General features: G+C 41.6%; 1 protein-coding gene across 2 annotated transcripts in view; it reads right to left on the reverse strand.

Moving 5' to 3' along the window:
• AP3S2 (adaptor related protein complex 3 subunit sigma 2) overlaps window positions 1-12,350 on the reverse strand; it is a 69,501-nt gene that overhangs the window by 39,418 nt on the left and 17,733 nt on the right. The window contains exons 4-5 of one of the 2 annotated variants that reach the window (XM_035303824.3): window positions 8,450-8,521; window positions 5,596-5,661 (exon numbers count right to left, since the gene is read on the reverse strand). In XM_035303824.3, the coding sequence (XP_035159715.1) occupies window positions 5,596-5,661; window positions 8,450-8,521 (138 nt within the window). The remainder of the gene's footprint in view (window positions 1-5,595; window positions 5,662-8,449; window positions 8,522-12,350) is intronic. The other variant, XM_008998407.5, reaches the window with a different exon arrangement.

The raw sequence follows: 12,350 nt of genomic DNA on the forward strand, positions 1-12,350 counted from the left end.
CACTGCACTCCAGCCTGGGGGACAAGAGTGAAACCTTGTCTCAAAACAAACAAACAAACAAAAAACCCACAAACTGTCTTAATCACCCTTTAACTCTGCCCTACAACTGGCCTTTCTGTATGTAAGATACTAAATTTCCTTATTACTTAAGCCAAAAAAAAAAAAAAAATCTGCCACAAAATTCTGATCTATCAAGCATTAGGAGAGAAGGGCTTATAGATGCTATGGAATACAAGGCTGGCCTCAGCTGTCTTCTCTCTTAGGCACATCCAGGTAGATAATGAGGTAGCCAGGGATAGTCAGATATGTCAACTAGCACCTTTTACAAAAACTATAACTCAAACAGAATGTCTTATTCTTTTAGAACAAAATAGTTCCTCCTTCATAATCAAAAACACAAACTGTGTGTCCCTCACTTGTCCCTCCATTCCTGGAGACCTGCAGTCAGGACACCGCCTTCAATGTCACAGGGTGTGGCGGGTGTTAATGAGCTTCATTATCACAAGCTCTGTTCACAGAAGGGACATGGGGCAAACATAACCCAATATTACTGTTTATGATCCTTTCATCTTAGTGCTCACTGTTTCCATTTTGAAGCCTCAGCATTTTTCCATTTTAGCAGCCTATACTTAGCAGAGATGTAAAATTCTACACTATGAGGTTTTCTTGGGCTCAGCCCCATTCAGAAGCTTATGTTTCAATTTTCTTGAGAGGGCCCAGTGCAAATTAGAATCTTAAAAAAAAAAAAAGCTGGATAAATACCCCTGACATAGCCATTGAATTGTGACTCTAATGACCAAATCTTGAAAGCCCAATTGAATTCTAAATCCAGCTTTGCCATTAGATCCTGGTAGGTCAGAACGTTGGATCACTCACACAGTTTTCTTGGAACAAAATTCAGTTCACCATAATTAACACCAACACCCAACTAGGTCATGATGTTGAACTGTGTTTAGGGATTTCTGAAAGCAAAAGGGAACCAAGTGCCCTAGGCTCCAAATGCCACAGCCTGGAGAGCTGATGGTTACCCCAGGGACTATGAAATTAGACCTCACTCCAGCCTCCAACAGTTTAAATCATGAACAACTTTATGTGAGTAGAGTCCTGGGAAGTCTTTAGTGACACTCACCTGAAGATACCCCAGTCAGTAAAAGGCACCACACTAGATTCAGTGAGGAATACAAAGAGAAGGCAGTCTAATTAATCAGGGAAAACACACGAAGTTATGTAAATTAAGGTCACTGAGGAGAAAAATAATACTCTACATGGTTCAAAGAGATCACAACAGGCTAGACCATGAGGATAAGTTTTAGATTAGGAGGATTTGAGCTACACTTGAACAACAGGCAGAGAGTTGAGGCGGAAATGACAGAATAAGTAAGAGTGGTCTACTTTGGTTGCAGCAGCAGGTGTCTGGTAAATAGTTATGGAAGCAAGGCCAAGATAGGTTGAGGAAAAATTGCGGACAGCTTGGAATGTCTGGACAAGGGGTCAAAGCTAGTCTAAGAAGTACATTAGAAAAACGAATTCCAGTATGTGCGATCAACAAGAAGGAAGAGAGAATGAGGTTAGAAAACCTGCCCCAAGGCCAGGTACGGTGGCTCAGGCCTGTAATCCCAGAACTTTGGGAGGCCAGGTGGCTCATGTGAGTTAAGAAGTTTGAGACCAGCCTGGCTAATATGGCAAAACCCCATCTCTACTAAAATACAAAAATTAGACAGGCGTGGTGGTGCATGCCTTTAATTTCAGCTACTAGTGGAACTGAGGCAGGAGGACTGATTAAAGCTGGGTGGTGGAGGTTGCAGTGAGCAGAGATCGTGCCACTGCACTCCATCCTGGGCAACAGAGTGAGACTCCATCTCAAAAAAAAAAAACAAAAAAACCCTGCCAGAAACAAGTGATTTCAAATCAAGACATGATAACTAAAGACAATGTTTGACTCATAACTGAAACTGAGATTTAAAAAGAAAGGTCTAAAGGACATTTCTGGGACAATTGGGGAAACTTAAATATGAACTGTATTGAACTGTATATTGGAAAACAATATTTGTGGTTTTTTTTTGTTTTTGTTTTTGAGACAGAGTTTTCCTATTGTTACCCAGGCTGGAGTGCAATGGCATGATCTCGGCTCACCGCAACCTCCGCCTTCTGGGTGCAAGCAATTCTCCTGTCTCAGCCTCCCGAGTAGCTGGGACTACAGTCGTGCACCACCATGCCCAGCTAATTTCTGTATTTTTAGTAGAGACGGGGTTTCATCATGTTGACCAGGATGGTCTCGATCTCTATCCACCCGCCTCGGCCTCCCAAAGTGCTGGGATTATAGGCATGAGCCACCACGCCCGGCCGGAAAACAATATTTGTTAATGTTAAATTTCCCAACTATGTTCATTGTGCTATGCATCATCAGAGAATTATATAGAAGATATTATATAAGAATATCCTTGTTCTTAGAAGACGTCTATTGACATATTTAAGGATGAAACGTAATGATGTCTGCATCTAACTCTCAAAATGATTCAGGAAGAATGTATATATGTACATAGAGATAGAAGCAAGTATGCCAAATGTTAATAGTTGGTGAATCCAGAAACAAGATACAAAGAAGGACTTTAGAGAAAGAACAACAGGTTTAGTGATTGACTCTGGATGTTGGGAATGAGGAAGAGGTATAAAAGGCTTTGAATGTACATGACAAAAAAGGATGGTAGTAACACTCCTGGAAAAGGGAAGCTTAGGGAGAAATGATTTTCAGAAGACATATGCTGAAGCTGGCTCTAGATAAGTGGCAAGAGATGTGAGAATGACATTACGGAGAAATGCTTTCAGGCAGCTGGAAATAAAGGAACAGGACTCAGGCCACACATCAAGACTAGAATTACCAATTTTGGAATTTTTAAAAAAATATTCAAGTTTTGCTTCAAGATCTAGAACATGAAAAATGGATGAGATTTATGCTAGAAATGAGAGGGAGAAGAGACAGGTGAGAGATGACTGACAACATAACTTCCTGATAGAGTGAGAAGAGAACAGGAGAAAAATCAGGAGGGTTCTATATGATACAAACAAAGGTGGAAAAGGTTAAGAGAGTGCTCCACTGAAGGGCTGACAGCATCAGATAGCACAGAAACATTAAAGAAGGTGATGACTGGGAAATGGCCAGGAAATCATCAGTGAATTTTGGGATTCTGACTCTAGAAAGAGAAGAGAGGAAGCAGAATTAAAGACTGGGTGTAAATTACCCACTTGTTCAAGTTCACCTTGAATGAAAACAATGGAACCAGAACCACAGTTAGAGGCAGAAGAGCCATGGGGAGAGCTCTATTCTCTCCAGGATGGGGTATCCTGGGGATCTGTAGATACAGAAGAACAAACACTAGGGACACCTTAGAGACCAGGGCAAGAAGTGGGATTACAGTGTGTGTCAGGGAAAGACAGACAGAGGACCTGGCTCTAGAAATGAAACAAATAAACCCTCCTTTAACATAGGAAGAAAAGGAGAGAGATGAGGCGGAAAGAAGCAGTGATAACAAAACAACTTAGGAGGGTAAACAAGAAATCACAAGATGAGGAATAAACAACTTGGCAGGGCAGGAGAAATTCGGTCACATCTGGTCTTTACACAGGCATACCACTCCGGCTACATCTGCTGAAGGTGATGGGGGAATTCGGTCATATCTGGTCTTTACACAGGCTCCGGCCACATCTGCTGAAGGTGATGGGGCGTCTAACCATGACTACCTAATGCAGATCTCAAAGGCCTAGGAACTGATGAGCGTTTCTAACCCTGAGGTGAAGAGATTCTTTAGTTAAAAACAATAGAGTTCAAGGTCATACTCCTATTGTCCTAGGATAAGACTTTTGCTAATCTTAGTAAAAAGGCCATTTTTAAATTATCAATGGAAGATCTACCTGAATTAGCAACTGCTCTCTATGAGGGCAAAGATAAGCTTGGAATCCTATGAAAAGGAAGCCACCTATTGAAAGCCACCACTAGACATTCTAAAGCTGAGTAGGGGAGGCCTCGGATTCCTTGCATCACCCGTTTTCAAAAACCTCAGGAGATCTCAACAGTTATTTCCCAATACCACGTGAACAACAAAAACAAACAGTTTCATAAGCTGTAAAAGAAATCTGCAGTGGCAGCAAAATACTTTATGGAGCTTATCTAAAGATAAGACATATGAGGAGGAGCAACATTATGGCCTTTTATTTCCTTTTAAAAGCCACGTCAAATAAAATGGCTGGAACTGGAATTACTTTATTGCTCTAGCAGGTATCCTCACAGATGTTTACAAAGCAGTATTAGAATGATGATGCAAAAAAATCATGACTACCTCAGGAGATGGAAAAAAAGCTTTTGATAAGTTGTAACATACTTTTATGATGAAAAATCCTGAGTAGGAAGAGAGAGGAAGAACCTGATCATCTTTCCAAAAACCCGAAAGCAAATACTGTACTTCATGGAGACAGGATGAAAGCTTCCCTTTCAAACCAGGAATCAGAGCAGCTGCCACTGTCACTACTTCTATTCAATACCACTTCTAAGAATACCTTTTTTTTTTGAGATGGAGTCCTGCTCTGTCACCCAAATTGTAGTGCAGTGTTGTGATCTTGGCTGCTGGGTTCAAGCGATTCTCTTGCCTCAGCCTCTTGAGTAGCTGGGACTACAGGCACACTACCACACCCAGCTAATTTTTGCATTTTTAGTAGAGATGGGATTCACCATATTGTCCTGTCTGGTCTTGAACTCCTGATCTCAGGTGATCTACTTGCTTCAGCCTCCCAAAGTGTTGGGATTATAGGTGTGAACTACCGTGCCTGGCCCTTACAAATACATTTTTAAAACACAGGCAGAAAACCTCACAGAAGAAAAAAGGCCTTGAATAAATGTTTCACTAGAGAGGACCTCCTAATAGCCAACAGAGAATAAAAGATGCTCATCTTCATGAGAAATGCAATTAGAATGACAATGAAATACCAGTACATACCCAGTAGTTCCATCAAAATAAAGTTCTATATCCATCAGTCAGGATAGGCTTGGTTAAGCCGCAGTAACAATTTTAACATTTCCTGGCTTAAATTACTGAGTTTATTTCTCTCAAGCTATACACACATACACTGTGAATCCACCTGGGGGTACTGCTCTACCTCATCCTCAGTTTGGGACCCAGGCCACGGCAGGCTGTGTCCGTGCTTCCACAAATGCCAAGGGAGAAAAAAATATATATATTTGTGCACTGGCACCTAAGTTTTGACTAGAAGTGACACATGGCACTTCCATTCACATTTCATTGGCTAAAGCAAGTCAAATGACTACACCTAACTTGAAGAAGGCAAAGAAGTATAGTTTTACCATGTGTCCTGAAGAGGAAAGAACTGTAAAAATTCAGTTAACAGTTCTAATGACTGCCACACTGAGAATATACTTTTGGTGAGCATATGGAGCAATGGGAACACTCACCCCCTCCCCACTGGTGGAAATATAAATCAATACAATCACTCTGGAAAGTCTGGCATTATCTAATAAAGTGGCAGATAAAATGGCCTACAGTCCGAGGCCTTGAGCCTCAGACTTCTTTTGCCAGTGCTGCAGACCTGCTGGTGCCTTTGTGCTTCCCATTTCTTCCTTCTAGAAGCCTCATCTATGACCCAGCAATTGCACTGTTAAAAGAAATAGATGTTTCAAGATAATGTTAAAAAATGTACAATAGCATCCATTTTCAAGAATATTCATGACAACATATTTCATAAAAGCTCCAAACTCAAAACAATCTAGTTCCATCAGTCATATAATGGATAAATTCATACGATAAAATCCTATGCAGCAATGAAACTACCTAAGGATACATGTAACAAAATGGGTGATTCTTATAAATAACAGAGTAAAGACGATAAAACACACACAAAAAATGTTTATTTTCAGTCACCGTGGAGGCTGGGCATGGTGGCTCACGCCTGTAATCCCAGAACTTTGGGAGACCCAGGGGAGTGAATGGTGAAACCCCATCTCTATTAAAAATACAAAAATCAGCCAGGCGCGGTAGCAGGTGCCTATAGTCCCAGCTACTCGGGAAGCTGAGACAGGAGGATCACCTGAACCTGGGAGGCAGAAGTTGCAGTGAACTGAGATCACACTACTGTACTCCAGCCTGGGTGACAAGAGCAAAACTCCATTTAAAAAAAAAGTCGCTGTGGACGCATACTCTGGGTTATCTAGACAGTGAACTAGCTTAGACTAGGGGGTTGGGAAGCTACCCCTTTTCCCAGTAAGGCAGGCTGCACCCAAGCACAACTTCCCACAGGACCCGCAGCTGTCTTTTCCAGGTGTGTATTATCCCACAGGTTCCCCAAGTTTGCAAGTGTTGAGCAGCTGGCATTCCCAGACAACTTCTTTTCTTTTTTCTTTTTTTTTTGGAGACGAAGTTTCACTATTGGTGCCCAGGCAGTGGCACAATCTCGGCTTACCACAACCTCTGCATCCCAAGTTTAAGCTATTCTCCTGCCTCAGCCTCCCAAGTAGTTGGGATTACAGGCAGGCACCACTACACCCAGCTAATTTTGTTTTTTTTTAATAGAGAAGTAGTTTCACTATGTTGGTCAGGCTGGTCTTGAACTCCTGACTTCGTGATCCATCCGCCTCAGCTTCCCAAAGTGCTGGGATTACAGGTGTAAGCCACCTGCACTGCAGGTCCCCACACAACTTCTATAAGCAGCTGGCACACAAATACAGATTTCCTGGTGTCTAAGCATTTTGCATCTCTCTCCACTAGTAAGGCTACTCTCATAGGTGTCTGATAAAAAAGAGAGCACTGGGGGAGCAGGGTGATGGGGAGTCATTCCAGCAGAGATGCCCCAATACATCTCTCCATAGGGACAATGTGGGGGTGCAGAATCTGTGCCTTCTCTTTTGCTTTGAAAATTCCCCCTTTCCTAGTAAAATCTATCCCTGAGCCTACACCTGAGATGTTAAGAAATTTATCTGCCGTCTGGTGAGAACAGGTGGCATCTTCAAAGAATCCACTTTGCATACCAAGTGGTAACTTCCAAAGTAACATCTTGTACTTAACAATGTTTTCTTTCTCTTTTTTTTTTTTTTTTTTTGAGGTGGAGCCTCACTCTGTCACCCAAAATGGAGTGCAGTGGTGCAATCTCGGCTCACTGCAACCTCCACCTCCTGGGTTCAAGCAATTCTCCTGCCTCAGCCTCCCAAGTACCCACCACCACACCCAGCAAATTTTTGTTCCTTTAGTAGAGACAGGATTTCATCATGTTGGCCGGGCTGGTCTTAAACTCCTGACCTCAAGTGATCCGCCTGACTCGGCCTCCCAAAGTGCTGGAATTACAGGCATGAGCCACCACATCCAGCCTGTATTTAACAATATTATTTTAAAATAATAATAAATGGAAGACACCCCTCCATTCCCCCTATATTTTGAGAGACAAAACTTGACTCCATTGGAATGTCATCCAAACTCAATAATGCATTCACTACATTAGCCTGGAAAGTGGGGATCTGCCAACCTCAGAGAGTCAACTAAGACTGAAGACCCTACTGAAGAACAACAAGCAAGTCCTTTAGACAGCAATGCTAGTGATGAGGGATCTAAAAGTTCCTACTTCATCATGATGAAACGGCTAACAAAGCATCATGGCTTAGCAATGAGCAGCAGTCTCCTAAAAATCACCACTCTCCAAGGGCCAGGGATCATAACAACAACCATCAGTTGAAGAAAAACCAGGACCAAGCACACCAAAGATGCACCAGTAAACTGCAGAGGGGACAGCCTGTGAGAAGCTGAATAAAACTAACATGGCAACTCTTATCCCCTTGCTGGTTACCTCCCAAGTTTAATGTGGCACATGAGGACACAGGCCATGTCACGGTTATACTGGCAAAACAAATCTGAGAACACGTACTTGGGGCTGTTTTGATTCTGCCTCTGATAGTCTGCTTTCCTATAGAATATCACCTGACCTTGAATTACATTACAGATCTCTTAGTCACTATATTACTCTTTAGGAACGATATAAATTTTACTATCTAAGTCAAATCCCCTGTGTCATGATTATTCCAAAGTTTCAGGGTCACTGGCCTATGACAAGGAAACTAATTTTAGAATCAACACAAAACTATTCATCTCACCTTTGGCCAGGTAGCCAGTAACACCGTTCTCCTATATCAAGAAGTCTGTCTGTAAACAGATGAACCATGATATAGGCCTAGTAATAATCTTTACATGTTAAATCTGTTAACAGATCTTAGCAATAATGATAATTAAAAAAAATTATTAACCTATTAAATAAAAGAGGATTTAGGACTATCTTAGGTAAAAAAAACAAAAAACAAAAAAAAAACAAAGAATATGAAGGTGTAGAGGTGGCTAGAGATGCCCAAGGCTCTTGGTTTTCTAGTAACCGTAGTTTGAAAGAGAATTGCAAGAGAATGTACCTTATCCATATGGAAGATCAAATCCAATTCACACACATTTTCAAAACACTTATCCAGAGTCTCCACAAAAACCTAGGAAACAAGAAGAAATAGATAAGAGAAATAGGAATATATTCACAGCTTTATCAATGTCACATGTGAATAAAAAGGGCAGTCACAATATTATTTATGATGATTTAAAAAAATAAGCCTACCTTTTGTCTCTAGCATTAGTTGATCACCCTACTTCTCCCAATTCAGAGGGAATCATCTGGGATAGGAAAACCTTGTTTTCAGCAACACAACCAGCAGATACCTGGGGCTCTCTACCTCTTTATAAGATGCTAATTTATGGTGAGGCATAATGGCTCATGCTTACAATCTCAGCACTTTGGGAGGCCAGGGCAGGCAGATCACTTGAGGCCAAGAGTTTGAGACCAGCCTGGCTAACAAGGCGAAACCCCATCTCTACTAAAAACACAAAAATTAGCTGGGTGTGGTGACATGAGCCTGTAGTCCCAGCTACTTGGGAGGCTGAGGCATGAGAATAGCTTGAATGAGTATCGTCTGAGGTGGAGGCTTCAGTAAGCCGAGATCACACCACTGCACTCCAGCCGGGGTGACAGAGTGAGAGTCCCTCAAAAAAACCCAAAAACTATGTAAAAGAAATTAAAATACCAACTATGTACAATTCTATGTCCTCAATACATGTATAAAATGTTTTCATTATTACAGGGTTAACATAGTTGTGTTCCAATTTCAGTTAACATTAACTTCAAAACACCTTCCTTTTTAATTTTTTTTTAGTCAGAGTTATTTAGCCTACAAAATAGCTTCCCATGAGCACAAGATGGGTGCTCAGAGGCAAACCACCCATTCCAATGTAGCACAAGTGGGTGCTCAGAGGCAAACCACCCCATTCCACTGTAGCACAAGGTGGGTGCTCGGAGGCAAACCACCCTGTAGCAGCCAGCTGCTGGGGAGATAGACCCACATGCCTTGAGGAACCAATGCACACTATTGGAGCTGGTCTTGCTCTGTCTCCTCTATGTAAGTAAAGCTTTTTTTTTTTTGATACGGAATTTCACTCTTGTTACCCAGGCTGGAGTGGAATGAATGGCACAATCTCGGCTCACTGCAACCTCCACCTCCTGGCTTCAGGCAATTCTCCTGCCTCAGCCTCCTGAGTAGCTGGGATTACAGGCATGCGCCACCATGCCCAGTTAATTTTTTGTATTTTTAGTAGAGACGGGGTTTCACCATGTTGATCAGGATGGTCTCGATCTCTTGACCTTGTGGTCCACCCTCTTTGGCCTCCCAAAGTGCTGGGATTACAGGTGTGAGCCACTGCGCCCGGCCCGTAAGTAAAGCTTTATCCAGTGCTTGCAGTTTCCCTTGGCGACTCTGATACCAAGATGCAATGGGCAAAAGCATTTAGGTTCCTTCCCTGCAGCTGGTAACCAGTACACTGTGTTGTGCCAGATACCAACCACTGTGGAAAACTATCAGACATTATGTATTAATGTGCTATGACCTAGTAATTCTGCTCTCAGATAACATATCTAGCAGATATATACACGTATGCCAAAAACCACATACAATAATTTCATATCAGTGCTATTCATAAATCTTTACATTTTTAACAGTGCCAGAATATTTCACTATAAGGACAACGTAGCTTAATGGGTCTATTTCTCAATCACTGTGCTGGGTACTTGGTAAGCCCTTATAATCCTGCAGTTCAAGTCCTTCAGTTCTGGGAAATTCTGTCAGATAATTTTGTTGAGAATTCCTTCCTTTCCACATTCCTAATCAATTTTTCTGGAGGTGCTTATGTTCAAGTACTGGACCTCTGTCTTTCTTGAGATGCAGTCTCACTCCGTAGCCCAGGCTGGAATGCAGTGGTGCAATCTCAGCTCACTGCAGCCTCTGTCTCCTGTGTTCAAGCAATTCTCCTGCCTCAGCCTCCCAAGTAGCTGGGATAATAGGTATGCACCACCACGCCTGGCTAATTTTTGTGTTTTTAGTAGAGACGGGGTTTCATCATGTTCAAAGCCAGGCTGGTCTTGAACTCCTGACCTCAAATGATCCCTCTGCCTTGGCCTCCCAAAGTGCTGGGATTACAGATGTGACCCACTGCACCTGGCCTCCGTCTTATTTTCTTACATTTTCTCTCCCATTTTCCATCTCCACCCATTCTAAGATAGTTAACTTAAGTTTCTAATACTTCAATTAAAGTGGGGTTTTTTTTTCCATTTCCTCTCAGGTTATTTCCAAGAGACCATTTTGTTCTGTGAGTGTTTTTGTTTGTTTAGCCCCCATTTATGTTTATCTTCTTTTATTTTTCTGTGGGTTTTTTTTTTTTTTTTTTTTTTTTTTTGAGACAGGGTCTCACTCTGTCACCTGGGCTGGAGTACAGTGGTGTGATCTCAGCTCACTGTAGCCTCCGCCTCCCAGGTTCAGGCGATTCTCCTGCCTCAGCCTCCCAAGTAGCTGGGACCATGCCTGGCTAATTTTTGCATTATTAGTAGAGATGGGGTTTCATCATGTTAGCCAGACTTTCTCTGTAGCTTAAGAATAGGGTTTTGGGTTTGTCTGTTTTTTTTTAGCTTTTTCTTTTTCTTTATATGGTATCCATTTCTAAATTGCTTTTTATTGTTTGTTCATTTTGTCTCCTATGTTAGAGGTTTTCCTTAGATGTCTGATAATCCTTGTTTTTTCATTCACAGGAATAAAAGGCTGACTGGAAGCGCTACAATCATGGATATTTGTTGCCCACCCCCACAGCTGTTTGCTTTCCCAGTGAAATCTTATAATCTCCTCCCTGGAGAATAAAATACTGGTTGCCAGAAATGTCGTTGCTGACTGGTTGGCAAGTTAGTGTTCAACAATCAGAAAACACATGACCATTTAATCCCCAACTTGTCCCATCAAGTACACCTTGTGTCCCCTAAGCCAGAGACACTTCCTTTCATCCTCTGCAGGGAATAAACCTGTAGTCTTATGCTGGGGTAAAGGCAATTGACCAGAGACCTCAAATTGGGAAAAGGACTTAGGAAACGAATTGGTTCTCAGACAGCTTTCCCTGTCTGCTCCAGAACCACACCCCAGTGAGACTGTATGCTGCCAGCTTTCCCTACTGTTGGCTGGGATGTGGCTTGCCAAATCAATTGTTAGGCATTCAGATTCTTGTCTGCTTTCAAAAGTTTCATTGCTATTGTCTCCTTTCCTGTATTCTCCATCCTTGTATGTGTACATGTTTTTAAAATTCACTTTCTATAGTTTTAAAGGAAGAAAATGAATTTAGAAGTCCCTAATAGGATTTTAGAAAATGAAACTTGACAAAATCTAAAGTTCTTACAGAAAATTAAATGTGAAAGACTACTCCGCTAAGCAAATTTGGAAAAACAGTGATAATAAGGAATGACTTGTTTTTCTAGATATCAGAATTCATTGTAAAGCTTTGTTAACTAAGATAGTATAATACTAAGGCTGGGCAAAGTGGCTTATGCCTATAATCCTAACACCTTGGGAAACCAAGACAGGAGGATCCCTTGAGCCCAGGAGTTTGAGACCAGCCTAGGCAACAGAGCAAAACATCATCTCTACAAAAAAATAAAAATAAAAAAAATTAGCCAGGCACAGTGGCACACACCTGTAGTCCCAGCTACTTGGAAGGCTGAGGTGGGAGGATTGCTTGAGCCCAGGAATTCAAAGCTGGAGTGAATTATCATTGCACCACTGCATTCCAGCCTGAGTGACAGAGCAAGACCCTGTCTCTAAATAAATTTTAAAAATAAAATAAAATTCTAAAATGGGAATATAGATCAGTGGAACAGAATATAAATTACTGAAACATACACGTTTATAAAATGCAATTTTTAAAATAAAGGTCATATTTTAAGTTGGGAAAAGACAAGCT

Source organism: Callithrix jacchus, chromosome 6 (assembly GCF_049354715.1).
Source record: "Callithrix jacchus isolate 240 chromosome 6, calJac240_pri, whole genome shotgun sequence".
Taxonomy (NCBI): domain Eukaryota; kingdom Metazoa; phylum Chordata; class Mammalia; order Primates; family Cebidae; genus Callithrix; species Callithrix jacchus.